This window comes from Panthera leo, chromosome A1 (assembly GCF_018350215.1).
Source record: "Panthera leo isolate Ple1 chromosome A1, P.leo_Ple1_pat1.1, whole genome shotgun sequence".
Lineage (NCBI taxonomy): Eukaryota > Metazoa > Chordata > Mammalia > Carnivora > Felidae > Panthera > Panthera leo.
Window position 1 is genome coordinate 111142626 of NC_056679.1, and position 19597 is coordinate 111162222.

The following is a 19597-nucleotide window of genomic DNA, read 5'->3' on the forward strand; positions in this document are numbered from 1 at the left end:
AGGAATCTCCTACAGCTTACAGGTGAGACTCAGGCAAGCCTAGCATGCAGCCAGTGCTAGAGCAAAGGCCACATTCATGGCAAAAGGAGCACACCCATAGCCTTTGCCGGACATTAAATTAGGGCTGCATGGTTCAGTGCCTGCTGCCATTGAGTTTGTCAGCATTGCTACTGAGTACCTACTGTGTGCTAAGTCACATCTTTGGTCGTACTCTGTAACTTCAACTGATGTGTTCTGCCCTTCTGCAGCCCTGGGGATGGAGTCTGACCTTGTGGGGGTCATTGTGAGTGCTAATTTTTCTTTTGTGTAAATACAAGTTAGTTGAAACATTTCATATTTTCCCAGTTTGTCCTCAAAGCAAGAGTAGGGTAGGAATGAAACAGGGAGAACTCACTAAATGCCAGGTACTTAAAGACAAATTTTTCCACTGAATCCTCCAATCAAGATCAAAGCAAGAATCATCCCCCACTTTGAAGACCCCTACACTGAGGAGTGAAATAAATCCGGAGGAACGAATTCCCTACTGCTTCACAAGTTCAATTAAATTCTTTTTTTTTAATGTTTATTTTGAGGGAGAGGGAGAGACAAAATCCCAAGCAGACCCAGTGCTGTGCTGTGGGCAGGGAGCCCACGCAGGACTCCATCCCACAAACCATGAGCTCATGACCTGAGCCGAAATCAAGAGCTAGATGCTCAATTGACTGAGCCACCTAGACAGGCACCCCTCAATTAAATATTCTTAATATGAGAAAATGTCAAAGGGAAAGGAAAATGCAGCCCAACAGTGAGATTGTGGTGCTAGCATTCACAGCAAAGCAAGGGCTTTAGTCAGTAGGCTCAAACAGTTCAGGGTCGACCTTATTGTTAACTGCCCTTTCACCAAACCAGGGGAAGACCAAGACCTGCCTCCACATGCCCTCACAGCATTTCTCTCAGGCAAATAGGCCAGAGGGCCATAATCAAGGATATTTTGGGGTCATCTGCCTACTTTTCCTAGGCTGAGAAAGAAGGATGGGACTTGGGCTGGGACTACTTGGGTAATTTCTAAAGAGCCACCCTTGACTGACAGTGCTGTCAAGGAAAAAAGCTCTGGTTCACATGCCCATGTTTAGGATAGATTAAGAATTCTAGCTTCCATCTAATGGGATTTTAACAGTCTCAATTTTTACTTTCTTTTTGATTCCCAAGGGAATCTGTTCAGGTTAATACATTCTTGTTCCCTCCACCTCCTCAGCTAGTCCTCTTGTCTGTGGGCAAGGCTTCAGGCTCACCTCCCTCTGTGATGAGCACATGTGCAAAGGACTCTGCCCCTACTGCTGACATTGTGAGAAAAACTAAACCAAAACGAGAAAGGCAGCCAACACACTGTCACCACTAGGCCTGGGAGTCCCAACTTGCAAGAAGCAGAGTAAACTTGGGGAAAGAACCTCCTCTGGTTTGTTTTTCACTTAAATAAATAAATGGATAAACAGGCTCTTTCGCTTCGTTGCCATCTATTTTAATGACAAGCAAGGCAGGAGAGATTCTTTATTTTCCCCAAACAATGTATGTGTGTGTATCTATATATCTCCATGAGGGCAGAGATTTTTTTAGTGTGCATTCAGTATTCATTGAAAGAAGCAATTTCCATATGACCACAAACCTATTTAAGTTCTTAAACTCTTGCCTCTAAGATTTGTTTAGTCTTAACTCCTACAGAAACAAAAGGTGTCCCTGAACTAGTCAACAATGAGAGTCGTGACTAGATGACAGGATACCTAGCTGACAGTCTCTTTCCAGACAAAAGGGTACCTCACAGAGACTTTACAGCTGGACAGCAAGGAAACACTTAGGTTATCTGACATTTAGAATAATATAAATCTCATTTCAGATGCAACAATGTATTTTCAGTGCTGTTTACTACAAATAGCAAAGGATCAGAGGATGGGCAGTGATAATGATTCCTCCCAGTGCCCATGGAATAGGTAAGCCACAGGTCCACATGGATCTTGGAAAATCCTTGCCTCTGCCAAAGCAGAGAATTTCATCAGCTGGGCTATAGGCTCTAAGGAATATTGGAAAAAGGAATTTTCTGGGTAACATAAAAGGGTGTCATGGTTAAGTGAGCACCCTACACAGTACTGTTATTACTTGCTTCTCACAAGGTCTTGAGACTTAAGTCTTTGACAGAAAAGATACTCTCTAGTTATGATAAGGACAGTTTACCATGTCCTTCCTCTTAATCGCATTTGATCCTTACCCCATGTTAGACAGGAATGCACATACCAAGGCAAGTATCTTACAGCAAACTCCTGTTTCAACACTAAGAGTGGGCTGTTTTACCTACACTACAAGGACTGCTCCAGTGCAAAAATTTAGATTTCTGTGCTACTTTCTATTCCAGAAAAAGATAAAGGATGAAATTCTAAAATACTGGTTCATTTTTTAGATGAGAAGAAAAACAGAAAGCTTAAGCTGAGGAAATAATGAGATAAGCCATTAGAAAATGGTTATCAGAAAATTTACTTTTGGTTAACTAGAGAAGTCTTCAAAAATAAACTGAAGAAGAATGTTGGGGGGTGCAGCGGGGCGCAGGCATGGAATCTGTGCACAGATTAAGCTTGGTTTATGCAATGGATACATTCCTGACAGGATATTGCTATTTTACTGGGGCATTATATCTTACAGTGGAAATGGGATCCATGATGAGAAACTTGTGAAAGATGCATTAAAGTGAACAGCTCCACTCTGGTATTTCCCACTTTATAATTTGGTTTTTAAACCTCACAAATTTGTACAGGTAAGCAGAAAAGAACGAGGCTAGGCCATATTTGAGGAAGGGGCTGAGGCTCACTGAACAGTGGCTTAGCCCTGCAACATCTTCATCTCTGCCACATCCGTCTGGTAGGGATTTCTATGATCTCCATTTCCCAGGTAAGGCCAGGGAGAGACATGGCTGATCCAAAGTTCTATCGGAGGTCTTGAGCTCACTTGGTCTACCCTAGTGATCACTACAGATTAGAGCCACAGGATGCACAGAGATGAGTTCCATCCAAGATGTGATGGTTAGCCTTGAGCAGTGAGAGCCTTCCCACTTCTCTGTTGCCAGAGAAATGCTCCCACAGCCAGCTCTCTTCAGCATTTCTAGGTTTTTAATTTCCTGAATTTACTAGTAGGTTAAGCTAAGACAGGGTTCACTGTCTTTTTCACCATTACCCTCAATACCAAGCTCAGTGATGAGTGAATCCTGCTCTATTATATTGCTGACCCCAAATGAAGTCCCTCTCTCAGGATTTATGCCTGGATATTGCTTCTTGGCATTTTGGCTAAGATCAAGGGTCGGATTTATGCCTGGAGGTAAGTACTTAATTGTGGGTATTAAATAAGAAAGAGAGGGCACCTGTCTGGCTCAGTTGGTAGAGCATGCAAACTTTCATCTTGGGGTTCTAAGTTCAAGCCCCATGTTGGGTGGAGAGGTTACTTAAAAATAAGTCATAAATAAAATTATAAATAAAATGGAAGAGGGAGGGGATAAAGAGCAGATAATATTAAATAAAAGAGGGAAATTAATATGAGAACTTCAGAGCAAAACAACATTGCACTAAAGTATTTCTTCAGGGGATACGTGCAAGGCAATCCACAAATATACAAGACCAAAACCCTCAGGGTCCCTCCAGAAAAAGAGAATGTGGGTTTTATTCAGCAGCCTAGGAGACCTTCTAGAGAATCTATAAATCAACTGGCTGCCTGGACCAAGCTGTGGCATCTGGTATCAGTTTTAAAGGCCAGATGCCCTTTCAGAAGTTGCCTCTTCCCATGAGTTGGCAGGTACTTGAGGCCTACGATTTGATTCTCACTCATCTCTTAAAAAAAGATAAGTGTGTGTAGCAATGGCCATAAAGATGGCATAAACTTCAGAAAGAAATAAGGAAATAAAGGCTGGTCTGCCTCAGTGGGGGCGGGGGGGTGGGGTGGGAGGGAACACCATAAAACAGAATCAGACTTGAAGATACATTGTTGAAAAATCCAAATTGTAAAATTCATTACCTACAATTATTACATCAACATAAAAAAAATAGGGATTTTTTAACAAAAAGTTTGACATTCAAAAAGTAAGAATAAAAAAAGGCATGATTTATAAATCCACAAATATCCATGCACACTTTTAGAATGATAGCTACTGGAAGAATGAGACCTTTTAAAACTCCAATCTAGACAAGACTATCTGTCATTCCAACTGCCTCTTGATTTCCTACAGGTTGAAATACCAGGAATCTTAAGAGAGCTGCCGTGGTCAATGTCACATTCATCCCAGCCTCCTTCCTAAGCTGATGTTGAAAATGTGATGAATCTTCTGCCTTAGCTTTGATGCTGGGGGAAAAAAAAAGAACAGGTTATTGAACTATGTAGTCCAGCCAATCAAATCCATAAATTAAAATACAGCAGTGATACACTATGTACTACCTACGTGGAAAGTACACTCAGAAATTATTTTACTACATATAGAAAACTCAACAAAACAATGAACATAACCATCCATTTGGAACCTAGAGCCTAATTTTTTCTCTTGTCACTCGTGATCTATAAATGTCACAATGAAAAGTGATGAGAAATACTTGAAATATAACTTTTTTCATGGCATGCTCTGCAGTGAAGGGTTCTAAAAGCAGAATCACACAAACACTGTTCTAAATTAAAATCAGTTGAATCCAGGTAGTAATTCACAAGATTTCACATTGACTCAGGATAGTTAGGAGATGTGAAGGTTATTTATGTATTTCTGGATTTCGCACTATTAAAAACTGTAAATGCATGTCTTCAAATAGTGGCAAAATGAAGCAAATATATTCTTTCTGGGTGCTCTCTAGCACCTTTGATAAATTTAAACTTGGCTTTAGACAACTTTTAAGCTGGGTGTGAAGAAACCATTTTGGCTGTCACCTTGTATTCGGATTTCCTTAACATTCAGCAATGTGAGTGAATCAATCTGAGAGTCTTTTCAGTAATCAGAGTTTTCAAGGTATGACCTATTTCCTAGCTAAGACTGTTACTTCAGTCTTTCTGAGCAATGAAAAAGCAAAATTCCTTGGGAAAAGCAAAATATAAGAAGTCTTCCTCCTGTTAGAAGAATACAACATCACTTAAAGAAACCATCTTTAGTCTGAAGGAAAAGAAAACCCCCTAAGATATCTTTCAAATTTCCAAAAGGACAGACCAAGACGATAGCAGCACAAGCTTGCCACAGCTTTGGCTGCTGCAAATACGGTCTTTGACATAAGGTGTTAGCACATGATTCTCTCATCCTGGGCACCAACCAGGCGACACACTGACCTGTGGGGTCAGATAAAGCTTTTCTTGCTTTTTCTATTTCTGGTGGATAAAGGGGGAAATGTAACTCCACTAATCTGACAAGCTGCATTTGTTTTACATTATTATTTTTTAAAGATTTTTTTTTTTTTAATGTTTATTTTTGAGAGAGGGAGAGGTGCAAATGAGAGTGCAGGAGGGGCAGAGAGAGCAAGACAGAGAATCCCAAGCGGGCTCTGCACTGTCCACACAGAGCCCGACATGGGACTCAAACTCACGAGCTAGGAGATCAAGACCTGAGCTGAAATCAAGAGTTAGACACTTCACCAACTGAGCCACTCAGGTGCCCCTGCATTTGTTTTAACGCTCACAATTAACTGCTGCCTTAAAATCACATCTCCTTTCACCAAGGGAGTGGCTGTTCCATTACCTTAGAGCTTGCCAAGACTAGATACAATGCACAGAAAGAACTTCTTGAAATGCAAGCACTCTTGTTTTCCTACTTTCTCTTTCACATTTCATATACAGTCACTTTCTATACTGCCATGTTCCTTCTTGGATAAAAATGTTCTCAGGAAAAATGGGCCAAGAAATTCAGTTGACAAATTCTATGAGCCAATAATGACAGCTTCCTAGTTAATCACTCCTCTTTCTTCTTAAGACCATGGTCTGGAAATATTAACTCTGACAGTCAGAGTAATAACACCTTTCCTGAGTGAGCTGCTGCTCTTTGTTAAGTATTGCTCACTAATGGATAAAGCTGGTCAACCACAAAGGCTGCTAGTAAGTGGCCAGGGATGGCTGTTAAATAACAGATTGTGTGCTCAATATATTTGTATTTGAGTCAAAAGAAAAATCATACCCTCCATCTATTTGATATACCAATGCTCATTTCTTCTCTGGGACCAAAATAGTTAAGAGCTGGATAGACTACAGAGATGTATTTGCTTCAAAAGTGCAGAATAACTACAAAATATTTTTAAATCTTAAAGAGATTATGTCTTAAATTATCTTCACTGTCCAGTCTCAAGATACCAACAATTCCAGTTGATTCATTTCTTTTTGCTAGCCAGCTTCAAAACCCACCTAAATTCTAATTTCAGAGCTTAAGATCTATTCTGGGCAGAACTACAACAGACATTTTCAGTACATGGCTCAATATCAAGCTTTTTCGGTCTCTGGGCTGGCATTATTGTTTAATGTTTGCTAGCCTCTATCACATGCAAACACCTCAGGCAAGAGACAAAAGAACGGCGAAGTCCCCACAACACTTTCCAGGAGCCTCTCCGGGATATCCTTCAACACCACACGAGTCTGTCATAGCACACACATCAGAAGACTTCTTAGGATCGAAGTATCTACAAGAGTCCTTTTTTTTTTTTTAAGTTTATTTATTTATTTTGAGAGAAAGCATGAGCAGGGGAGAGGGGGAGAGAATCTCAAGCAGACTCTGTGCTGTCAGCGTGGAGCCTGACATGGGGCTCCATTTCACGAACTCTGAGATCATGACCTGAGCTAAAATCAAGAGTCAGACGCCTAACCAACTGACATTTTATTTGAAGGAAGCTGAGACACACATATTCTTAAAAACACTCTAGAAGTATAGGCTCCCCGCAGGCCTCTTCCAGGTGACAACATGAAAATAATTAGTCTGCGGGCAGAGCTGCTTTCAGGGATACTGGGTTCATGCCTGAGGACTCTTCTCTGGATGTTGACACTATGAAATAACACTGTCAAAAATGAATATCACAGGGCAGAGGATCCCTACATTTTTGAGGTTCAAGACCCCTTTACAATATTAACAGCTTCGAGAGACACCCTGGCACAACACACACACACAAATTTCTGCACACCAGTCTATGGTCATACCAATCAATTACAAAACCTCCTTAGTCTCTCCTGATCTGCAACCCAAACACCACGAAGGGTACTTTTTTGTTTTGTTTTTTGGTCTTTTTAAAGTTTATTTATTTATTTTGAGAGAGAAAAAGTGCAAGTTGGGGAGGGGCAGAGAGAGGGAGAGAGAGAGAATCCCAAGCAAGCTCCACACTGTTAGCGCAGAGCCTGATATGGGTGGGGCTCAAACCCATGAACCATGAGATCATGACCCAAGCCGAAGTCAGATGCTTAACTGACTCAGCCACCCAGGTGCTCTTCCATGAATGGTTCTGATCTCTCATAGTCCAGCATGACTGGAAAGACTATGTACACTATTGTATACTAACTACACTACTACACTATTGTATAGTTACATACAAGACAGAGAAGTGTAACAGAAAACTGATGTAAAAAGTCTTTAGGGAGGGCACAATACCTCTTGGAAGCAAAAAGCAAGGAAAGAATCTGCCACAAGCAGTTAGGAAGTAAAAGCTCATCCTACTCCTCCTGCCTACGCCTCCCCATGGGGTGCACTCAAGTAGCCAGCAACTATCTAGCTGCTCCGTGACTGAGCTCCAGGAACCTCACCACTATGGGACATTGAAGCACTGACTAGAGATTTTTTTTAAAGTATTACAGAAGACGATCCAAAAAGTCAAAAACTTCCAATTCCTGACTTCCAACTTCAGATTAAAAAAGAATATATATATATATATATATATATATATATTTATATTTATATTTATATATATATATATATATTTTTTTTTTAGCAAAACTATCTGAGTGGGGTATGATGTTTGAGGCTGAAGTACTTTCTGGGAAGCTGAAGTTTTGATTAGTTCCTTGATACCCACATAGAAGGGAACCTCTTTATATGCTCTGCCTCCCAAAACAAGACCCAACTGGGGCAAGGCAAGAGCTTACCTATGTTTCTGAGGATAGGACTAAAACAGGGGGCATGAGTCTTTCACTCTATCGGTTTGGTCAATTTTGTAAGCTTTTTCTGAGCTGCTCTAGGGTAAGCCTATACTAGGTTTTAGAGACAGAAGGACTAAAACTTTAGGCACCATCTCTCCCCTTGAGAAGCTTACAATCCTCTAAAAGAGGCCTGAGTAAAGTGCCAAGGAAACAAACTTTGGGAGAGGAAGCAATTAATTCTACTGCCTAAAAAGGCCAAGGGAAATGAGAAAAAGCATGTTTGGGGGGGATTTTGAAAAGCAACCGGGATGCCCAGCCCCATCATCTGAGCTGCTTTCTGCCACTCTCCAGGGCCCCAGCACCAGGACCCCGATACAAGGCTCCACAGGCAACAGCTCACCATATAAAGTGTACAACTTCAAATCAGACTAAGCCCTACAGAACAGGGAACACCTATATGTGAGCATTATTCCATCTACATTCCCGTCAGCAAGTCAGAAGGGCCAAACAAGTCTGGTTAGACTCTCACCCACTGGGGTAAAAATGTTACCAAAAAGATTTTTTCAATAAGTGTAAAAAAGTAGCACTCTAGCCAACATTTTCTTAAAAAGTAAGCAAAAAGCTCAAAACAATGTTCATAAAGGAAGTTTGGAGGAGTGCCTGGCTGGCTCAGTCAGTGGTGCATGTGACTCCTGATCTCAGAGTTGTGAGTTCCAGCCCCATGTTGGGTGTAGAGATTACCTAAAGATAAAATGTTTTGGTTTTTTTTGTGTTTTTTTTTTTTAACGTTTATTTATTTTTGAGACAGAGAGAGACAGAGCATGAACAGGGGAGGGTCAGAGAGAGAGGGAGACACAGAATGTGAAATAGGCTCCAGGCTCTGAGCTGTCAGCACAGAGCCCGACACAGGGCTCAAACTCACGGACCGCGAGATCGTGACCTGAGTCGAAGTCGGACGCTTAACCAACTGAGCCACCCAGGCGCCCCAAGATAAAATGTTTTAAAAAATAAAAAAGTTTAGAGGTTGAGTTGATGTATTACTCCACCAAAAATGTGTAATTTAGTTATCTAGCTGTGAAAAGGTTTATACCAATTACAGAGAAATAAAAGTGAAAAGGCACATAAGTGTCCATGGATAAATGAAGGGATAAAGATTACATGCTATATATGTATGTGTGTGTGTGTGTGAGAGAGAGAGAAATGGAATACTACTCAGCCATAAAAAAAGATCTTGACATTTGCAACAACACAGGTGAACCTAGAAGTTATTCTGCCAAGTGAAATAAGTCAGACAGATGAAGACAAATGCTGACAAATGATTTTACTTATATGTGGAATCTAAAAAAAATGAACAAATAAAACAAAAAGATTCGCAGACATAGGAAACAAACTGATGGTTACCAGATGGCAGGTGGGTACTGAAGTGAAAGGGATTAAGAAGTACAAACTTCCACTTATAAAATGAATAAGTCATGAGGATGTGATGTACAGCACAGAGAATACAGTCATTAATACTATAAAAGCTTTGTGTGGTGATAGATGGTAACTAGACTTCTCATGGAGATTATTTTATAATGTAAAAAAACATTATGATGTACACCTGAAACAAATAGGATATTGTAAGTCAATTATACTTCAGTAACAAATTTTTAAAATTTTTTAATGAAAGGGCTTAAATCCTCGAGGAGTAAACAAGAACATTCAGAAAACAATATACTCTAACATATATCATCATAAAGGCAGGGCCCATTAACTCTATACCATTTCAAATGCACTGAGAAATCCTGTTTACCTTTTTCATTAATTCACTTCTGGTAGTAAACTGTGGCAGGTCTTCCACTTCAATCCCATCAGCCATTTCCATCACTTTGTCTAAAAGGTCTTTGTTGTAACTGCACAATAAAAAGTAGTAAGATAAAAACCCTGGAGGAATTACTTGTCACTGTGGACTAATAAGAAATTGCAAGTAGCTGGACTGTGAACTCGACTCTTAGAGCTCTGATGTGATACTACAGGAAAGGGACACATGTTCAACAGTAAATTTGGAAACAGTTCTTCCAGCTTGTGGACTCAGAAGTGGCTCTAGGAATGCCAATAGAGCAGTCTTTTCAAGACTTCCAAACCAAAAAAGGATTTACGAAAATAGATGCACTATACATCTGGCAGTACATATGCATGGATACAGTATGAGGACCAAATTTTATTTTTTAAACACATGGAATTCTGGTCTAATGTAATCATCATTTGTTCATTTGTCCAATTTTCTGACATTTACCTAATCTTGGAACCCATTACCCAGGATTTCCCAGGGCACCTAGAAAATAGAGAAAAAGCCTTTGGCACTGCTTCTTCAAATCCTGTTCTAATAAGCCCCAACATCTAAAAGCAAAACCAAGTGGCTAGGGGTTGGAGGGGCCATGTGACCAGAGTCAGACATCCATAAGGTGCACAGAAAGCAGGACTAAGCCGAGTCCTCTTATTATCCTAACAATTTCAGGACGCTAAAATAAAAGGATGTGGAGCTTCAAGATTTGACACCTTCTTCAATGAGCGGGTACAGGTACTTCAAAAGCAGTCTCTTGAAGGCATCTGTTACTTTTATATCTGTAAAGGCAGAGAGGCAATGGCTGGCTCTTCCTAAAGGTCCAACAGAGGGGAGAGTGGGGAGAAAAAGCCAAAGGCCACAAATTACATCCTGCCATAATTGGTAAAATCCACTAATCCTGTCAAAAACCATCCGGCCCTCTCTCAGCTACTTCATATGTAAATTGGAGACCTCAGTTTCTGTCTCTGCACGTTTGCCACGTGGGTGGAAGGAGCCAAGGCACTTAAAAAAGTACTTGGCAAAGATGATAGTTTAAATTAATAGTAATAATACACATAACAATGGCATTTTAGAGCCCACCAAAGGTTGAGCTCTTGCTAGATAGCAGCCTGTGCTAGGTGCTTTTTTTTAGTCTTTAACATTGCAGTCATCACAACTCACTTTCCAAATGAGAAAACTGAGGCTCAGAGGTTAAATACCTTTCCAAAAGGGCGGACTAACGTGGTCAACAGCCACAGGTTAGAGCGCCAGGAGGTTGGGGGCGGGGTCAGCACTGGCAGGGGGGGCTCAGCCCGAGGGGAGGGCTGCAAGTCTGAAGGCAGGGGACAGGGTCAGCCAGCCCGCAGGGGTCCGCACCTGCAACCCAGGAAGAGGTGGTTGGCCCACACCATGGAGAGGGACAGCAGCTGGTCCAGGCGGCCACCGCCATCTGGCGGGTCGCGGTAGTCGGGCAAGTGGCGCAGGATGAATTCCATGCGAGCCTTCCATTGCTTCTCGCTCTCCGAGTAGGAGCGGAACTGCTCCGCGAAGTCAGCCGCCTGCCGCACCCCCGAAACCAGCTCCGCCACCGCGGCAGCCGCCTCGCCACCGACCATGGCGCCCTCCGCCGCCGAGGGCCGCACCCGCCCGCCGCCTTCCCGACTCGCACCGCGCCACTTCCCGGCGGCTAGAGCGGCCCTAGCGGCGCGCGACTGCTAGGGACGACCGGCCTGGAGCGCCCTCGCCGGGAGCGGCGGCCTCACCGGCCCCGGCCCCAGCCCCGGCCCCGGGCCCTCAGACCTCCGCAGTCCCAGGCGCCTGGCGTGCGTCCACCCAGGAGTCGCAGGGGCCGTTCTCAGTCGACCCGCGGGGAACCGGTAGGGAAATGGAGGCCCCAAGCACAGAGACGGAGTGCCCCTCTCCCATTCGGCAGCTCGGTACCAGCCACAGCTGTGCTGTGTCCTTGCCCTGGGGCTTTCCCTGGCACCCAGCCCTCAGATGGATGCGCTCAGTTCTGAGGGCTTTTATGTGTAGCTACTTAGGGTCTTTGATTAATTCCCAAAGGTCTCGACACCCATTCAGGTTGTGGCCCACCTTCCCGGAGCCAGCCAGCCAGCCAATTAAATACCTGCCAGGCCTTTTGCTAGATGCAAAAAGCAAACTCAAAGCCCTGCTTTAATGAACTTTGCTGTCTGCTGGGGGAGGCAAACGTGAGTGAAATAATTGCTTGAGTGAAAATATTCAACGTTGGCAGATGTTCATAAGAAGGCCCAGAGTGTTAGGAGCATGAATAAGCAAGGGACCTGATCCAGACGTGAGTATCCAGGAAGTGATATAGGAGAGCAGAGAGATGAACAGGAGTTAACCACGTAAAGAGACATAGGCCATGGTAAGACCCAGTCTGGCCTGGTAAGAACAAGCCAAGATCTGTGTGACAGGGTTCTACAGTGGGGGACAGTGAAGGAGATGAGGCAGCAAAGATCAGCAAAAATAGCTGGCCATGGTAGGGACTGTGGTCTAGTTCCTAAGAGGAATGGGGAGCCTCTGAAGGATTTTAACCAGAGCAGTGACACCTCTGTTTCCAAAAGATGTTGGAAAGAATTGAAATGGATGTGTCCACAGGAGCTGAGCAGGTGAACTAGCATAACTCTGGTGTCTTGTTCAGGCGTCAGGTAGCAGATCCACTGAGAGAAGAGCTTACTTGTAAGTAGTGAATTTCCTATCCCTGGAAGCATTCAAGCACAGCACTTGGGAAATCACTTGAGCCCCCTTCAGCCTTGAGAGATTATTGACCTAAGAGGATTCCCCATCATCCCTTATCATTTGGTACAGAGGTACAGAGCTGGGCCGAGAATCCAGGATCCAGGGCTACAGAGTAGGGTCCAAAGGCAGAGCCATCTGTGATGTCTGCTGCTTCTGCAGTTTCTGATGGGATGTTAGGACCCCAGCAGGCAGAAACCTCCACACAAAATGGAAATACCAGGCAGTCTAATGAGGACATTGTGTTCACAAACCCAGTACCAGGCTCAGTGAACTCCCATTATGGTTAACAATAGGGAGACATAGTACTCTCACCCCCTCAAGCAGGGAGAATGTGAACAGGGGTGTAAAACCAAGACAGTCTCAGCTTCTCCACAGCAGTCAGGAATAGGTGCCCACAGCCAGGGCTCTCAAAATTGAGTGCAGATCACATCTCCTGAGGGGCTTGGTGAAATAGCAGATTCCCAGGCCTCTCGCTGGATGCTCAGAATCAAGGCTCCAGGTAGTTGATTCCATCTGGCGCTGAGCAAACTTTGAAAAACATTGATCAGACTTCTCTGAACCAACTTCTTGGTCACCTGATACATAGTTGAGAGGCTGGCCCAAAAATTAGAACCCAAGTTTTGTTATCAGCGGCTGTAGCTCCACAGCTAACTTGGCCACTGGGGTGGGGAAAAGCTAAGGGGTCCTCCAGCAACTAGCTTATTTAGCATCGTTTTTGATAATGAGTCATATACATATATGTATATATACCTACATACAAATATATTCATACATGCATGCAAATCGGAAGAACCCAAAAGTATACAAATAGGTATTATAAAAATAACATAATATTGTTACATTACTCTTTCAAAATGTGAAGTAGTCTAAAAATGTTGGTATTAACATTTTATAGGACCCTTTGGTCTTGTAAATTATTGCCAAGTTTATTATTTCTTTTTTCCCCCCAGTTTATTATTTCCAACTTGTTTTTATGATTCAGATTTCCTCAGAGTGGAGTACTTACTTATATAGACAAGGATCAATTTTCCTACGTCATCTTTTTTTTTTAATCTTTATTAAGATATATTTCACATACCAGAAGATTTCACCCATTTATAGTATATAATCCAATGGTTTAGTATATTCACAGATTTGTGCAACTAATCAACACAAACTGAACATAGAACATTTTTGTCACCCTAAAAGAAACCACATATCCATTAGCACTTGTTCCCCACTCCCTCCAGCACCTGCCAACCACAAATCTACTTTTTGTCTCTATGGATTTCCTGTTCTGGACATGTAACATAAGTGGAATCATGCAATATGTGATTTTTTGTGACTAGCTTTCACTTGTATAATGTTTTCAAGGCTCATCCATGTTGTACCGTGTTATCAGTTCTTCATTCCTTCTTATGGCTGAAAACCACTACATCATATGGATATGCCTCATTCTCTTTATCCATTCATCATTTGATGGACATCTGGGTTATTCTTACATTTTGGCTATTATGAATAATGCTGCTATGAACATTCATGTACAAGTTTTTGTGTGGACATACATTTTCAATTTTCTTGATGATATAGTGGATTGCTGTGTCTAACTTTTTGAAGAGCTGACAGATTATTCTCCACCATGTCTGCACCATTCTCCATACTCACCAGCATTGTATGACTTCACTTACTATTTTCCCTTTCTTTTATTACAGTCATCTCAGTGTGTACAAAGATGGATCTCATTGTGGTTTTTTATTTCCCTAAGAACTAATTATGTTGAGCATCTTTCATGTGCTTATTGGCCACTTGCATATCTTTGGAGAAATGTCTACTCACATTCCTTGCCATTTTAGAAAAGAGAGATACTTTTTTTTGGTTTTTGTTTTATTTATTTATTTTTAATGTTTATTTATTTATTTTGAGAGAGAGAGAGCTCCCACATGTGAGCATGAGCAGGGGTGAAGCATAAATAGAGGGAGATAGAGAATCCCAAGCAGGCTTCGCACTGTGAGCACAAAGCCCAATGTGGGACTCGAACTCATGAACCAGGGCTCAAACTCACAAACCATGAGAATCATGATCTGAGCGGAAACCGAGTCAGATGCTTAACCGTGTAAGTGAGCCACACAGGCGCCCCAGAGACTGTATTTTAGAACATGTTTAGATTTACAGAAAAATTGAACAGAAAGTGCAGTATCCATCTCCTTTTCTCCTCTCCCTCCAGCTTCCTGCAGTATCAACATCTAGCATCAGAGTGGTACATTTGTTACACTGACACGTCGTTATCATCCAAAGTCCATAGTTTACATTAGGATTCACTTTTGGTGTTGTACGTTCTATAGATTTTGATGAATGTGTAATGATGTGAATCCACCATTATAGTAACACAGAATAGTTTTGCTGCCCTAAAAATCCTGGCTTTTGAAGAGCAAGAGTTTTATATTTTGATGAAATATAATTTTTTTTTTCTGAGTCACACTTTTGGTCCTTTCTAAGAAAACTTTGACTCACCCAATGACATGAAGATTTTCTGTTCTCTTCTGGAAGTTTTATGGTTTTACGTTTAGATATATGATTCATTTCAAATTAATTTTTGCATATGATGCAAGGTATGGATTGTCAAGAGTGATAAAGGGTATAAAATTTTACCCCACTTGGAAGCTAACAAGTTACTGTGGCCCATTTTCAATGGCTGCTGGAAAAAGATCTAAGACTCCTATGATAGAGACAAAGAACTTGATGACTCACAGCATAGGGAGAAGCGTGGGCTTCAAGTTGATGTTGGTTCCCTTGTCCATAAGTCCCACGGTGGGCTATGCCAAGGGGCCGGGTGGAGAAAGTACAAATTACGCACAGTGGGTTTGTGTCACAGCTGAGGAACCCTAAGCTTAGGGAACAGCAATCTTTTATAAAGGACTGCAAGCAAACCTGCCCAACCTTTGACCCAGAACAATACATTATCTTTTTTTATCTGGACAGTAAACAAACTTGCCCTTTACTCTGAAGGTGGACACTATCTCTAAGCTGTTTCATGGACAAACATCCTTGAAAAGACAGTCTAGAACAAAAGGGCAGTTAGTGTCTAACTCTTAAAATGTGCAGATACATGAGAGACCCACTGAGAAATTGTTTCCCAACATAGGTTGAGAATTTTTTTTTTTTTTTTTTTTTTTTGGCTGTGTGGTCACCTAATTGGTCCAGTACAATTTGTTGAAAAGACTATCTTTTTTCCATTCAATTACCTTGATATCCTTGTCAAAAATCAATTGACCATATTTATGTGAGTCTATTTCTGGACTCTATTCTGTGTCATTGATCTATGTCTGTCTTTTTACCAATACTATACGGTCTTGATTAGTGTGACTCAGAGTTAGCAAAGTTATTCTGTAAAGGGGGGCTGCATATAACTCCTGTTGCATACTTTACTTTGTTTCTTTTTCCAACTATTTAAAAATGTAAAAAGCATTTTTAGCTTGTAGGCCTTACAAAAACAGACTGCAGGCTAAATTGTGCCCATGGGCAATAATGTGCCAACTCCTGCTGTAGCTTTATAGTAAGTCTTTTTTTTAATTAAAATTTTTTTTATGTTTATTCATTTTTGATAGTGTGCACATGGGGGAGGGGCAGAGAGAGAGGGAGACACAGAATCCAAAGCAGGCTCCAGGTTCTGAGCTGTTAGCACAGAGCCCAACGCAAGATCATGACCTGAGCCACAGTCAGACACTTAACTGACTGAGCCACTTGGACGCCCCTTATAGTAAGTCTTAAGATCAAATTGTTTCAGTTCTCCAACTGTGTTCTTCTCCAAAATTGTTTTGGCTACTTTATATTATGCATATATATATATATATATATATATATATATATATATATATATGTATGTATATATATGTGAGTGTGTATATATATATATATGTGTGTGTGTGTGTGTGTGTATATGTGTGTATATATATATATATATATATATATATATATATATATGTATATATATGTATTTATATGGTGCTTGAATTCACAATCCTGAGATCCAGAGTCCCATGCTCTACCGCCCCAGTCAGCCAGGCACCCCTTTTGGCTATGTTAGTCTATTGTTTTTTAATACAGATTTTAGCATTAGCTTGTCAATTTCTACAAAAACAGGCTGCTGGTTTGGGGGGTTATTTAAAAAGATTTTTTTAAGTTTATTTATTTATTTTGAGAGAGCAACAGTGAGCAGGGGAGGGGCAGAAAGAAAGAATCCTAAGCAGGTTCTGTGGTGTCAGTGCGGGGCTTGAACTCACAAACTGTGAGATCATGAACTGACCTGAAACCAAGAGCTGGACACAACAGACTGACCACCCAGGCACACCTAGGCTACTGGGTTTTTAATTGGGGTTGTACTGAATCTATACATCAATTTGGGGAAAATTAACATCTTAATATCAAATCTTACAATCTGTAAACAGGGTGTATCTCTGCATTTATTTAGGTATGTTTGTTGTTATGTATTTTAAAACCTGATCAAACATTTGATTAATACATATAGTCACTACTTTATTTGTTCTTCATTCCTTCTCTATCTATACTTCCCATATGGTATCATTTTTCTTCTACCTGAAAAATTTGTTATTTCCTTTAGTACAGATCTGTTGGTGACAAACTCACTTTTTGTCAATCTGAAAATGACTTTATTTTGCCTTCTGTATTCCTTATATGGCTGCATAACAAGTTTCTCTGAAACTTAATAGCAAAAAAAATAAACATTTGTTATCTCACAATTTCTATAAATTCACAAGTAGCTTTAGCGGTGTGGTTCTGGCTCAGGGTCTCTGATGATGTTTCAGTACATTTGTTGGTGGTGGCTTCATTTATGTGAAGGCCTGTTTAGGGGCTAGAGGAGCCACCTCCAAGAATGCTGTTGGCCATAGATGTCGCTTCTCACTACATGGACCTACCTCTCTACAGGGCTGCTTGTGTGTCCTTCCTCACAGGGCAGGGGTCTTTCTTCAGAGTTTATGAACCAAGAAAAAGCAAGGCAGAAGCCACAATATTCTTTATGACATAGACTCATAGGTCACCTACCATCACTTAGAACTTAACTCTGTTCACTAGATGTAAGTCACTAAGTATAGTACACAATTGAGGACAAAAGAATTAGGCTCCATCTTTTGAATGGAGGATCAAAGAATTTGTGAATGTATTTTAAGCCACTACACTTTCTTTTCTTTTTTCTTCTTTTTTTCCTCTTCTTTCTTCACCTTCTTCCTCTTCCTCCTTTTTCTGCTCTTCTTTCCTTCTTCTCCTCAGATTATCTTCTAGAACCTTCCTCACCAATTCTTTTTATTGTGGCCCTGAAAACCTTAAGAGAATTCTAGAAGATACTCTAGAAAATGATCTCGAATGTTTCTTTTCAATTTCTTTTACCACTAATTTATTTCTTGTGTCCATACTGCATTGGTTACTAAGTCTAACATATTCTAAATATCTGAGTCTCTAGTGTTCCCCTGTTAAGTAAACTGTTGCTTTCCATTTTGAGGATATATCCATTAATTTCCATTTTACTGAATGTCTTGTCTTTAATTGAGAGTAAATATTTAGTCTTATCAAATGCATTTTCAGTACTTATAAAGTCATATAATTTTATATTTAGAACTATTGATATGATTTATAATGACTCTTATTAGTGGATTTTCTAACATTAAACTTCATTTCCATTTCTAGAATAAACTCCATTTGGTCACAATATATTATTCTTCCAATATGCTTTTTTTAAGTTTATTTTGAGAGAAAAAGAGAGCGTGAGAGTTGGGGAGGGGCAGAGAGTGAGGGAGAGGTTGAGAATCCCAAGCAGGCTCTGCACTGATAGTGCTGCCAATGCAGGGCTAGAACCCACTAACTGAGAGATCATGACCCCCACTAAAACCAAGAGTCTGATGCTCAACTGACTGAGCTAACCAGGTGCCCTCTTCCCAAGTGCTTTTAGATTCTATTTACTAAAATTTTATTTAGGATTTTTGCACTGATATTTGAAAATGATACTGTCCTATTTTTTTCATTGTTATTATACTTTGGTTTTAGTGTACTTATATTTGCTTTATGAAAAGAAATTGTAAGTTTTTATTCTTTTTCTCTTTTTTTTAAGTTTTTTTCTTTTAAGGGAGAGAGAATGAGAGGGGGAGGGGCAGAGAGAGAGAAGGAGAGAGAATCCAAAGCAGGCTCCACACTCCACACTGCCAAATTACTTTGACAAAATTCTATATTGAAATTAATATTTATTATATTTTGTATAATACTACATCCGTATATATTTATCCATAATATTATTTTTATTCAAATTATTTTATGCACATTAGTCCCTTTTGGTTTTCTACTTTTAGCATTCTGATAAAATTGTACATTTCATACATGTTTTAAATTTATTTGCATAAAACTGTATAAGATATTCTCTTATGGTATTTTGTATGCTTTTTTTAAATTTGTTTTTTACTTTCCAATGTTTGTGTGAATCTTTCCCTCCCCCTTGTAATTTTTTATTTTGGGTGTTTGTACATTCTCTCTCTCTCTCTCTCTTTTTTTTTTTTTTTTGAGATTAGTTTGTGGCTTAACTAATTTATTGAATTTTTTCTTTTTTTATGTTAATTTATTTTTGAGAGACAGAGAGTTGGAGGAGGGCAAAGAGAGGAGACAGAGGATCCAAAGTGGGCTCTGCACTGATAGCAGAGAGCCCAACATGGGGCTTGAACTCATGAAACATGAGATCATGACCTGAGCCAAAGTTTAATGCTTAACTGACTGAGCCGCCCAGGTGCCCCGAATTTTTTTCTTTTTTTCAAGCTTTTATTTAAATTCCAGTTAGTTAACATGATTGAATTTTTTCTAAGAATAAGCTTATTTATTAATAAGTTCCACTATAGTTTTGTTATTTTAACTGATTAATTTCTGTATTTATCTTTATTAAATTTTCCTTTTGCTTTCCTTTGGCTTATT

General features: G+C 40.4%; 2 protein-coding genes across 9 annotated transcripts in view; one reads left to right on the forward strand and one right to left on the reverse strand.

Moving 5' to 3' along the window:
- Positions 1-11537, reverse strand: part of CDKN2AIPNL (CDKN2A interacting protein N-terminal like) — an 18817-nt gene extending 7280 nt beyond the window's left edge. For 2 of the 3 annotated variants that reach the window (XR_006201705.1, XR_006201704.1), the window contains exons 1-3: positions 11267-11537; positions 9878-9977; positions 4248-4350 (exon numbers count right to left, since the gene is read on the reverse strand). Coding sequence is in view for 1 of the 3 variants with exons in the window: in XM_042935455.1 (XP_042791389.1) it covers positions 4339-4350; positions 9878-9977; positions 11267-11505 (351 nt within the window). In the remaining 2 variants the exon portion in view is untranslated. Of the gene's footprint in view, positions 1-4092; positions 4351-9877; positions 9978-11266 lie in introns of those variants that run through there. The other variant, XM_042935455.1, reaches the window with a different exon arrangement.
- Positions 11538-11618: 81 nt separating this feature from the next.
- Positions 11619-19597, forward strand: part of JADE2 (jade family PHD finger 2) — a 132225-nt gene continuing 124246 nt past the window's right edge. For 4 of the 6 annotated variants that reach the window (XM_042935137.1, XM_042935152.1, XM_042935222.1 and 1 more), the window contains exon 1: positions 11620-11766. The gene's annotated coding sequence lies outside the window, so the exon portion shown is untranslated. Of the gene's footprint in view, positions 11767-16372; positions 16389-19597 lie in introns of those variants that run through there. The other 2 variants (XM_042935249.1, XM_042935167.1) reach the window with 2 other exon arrangements.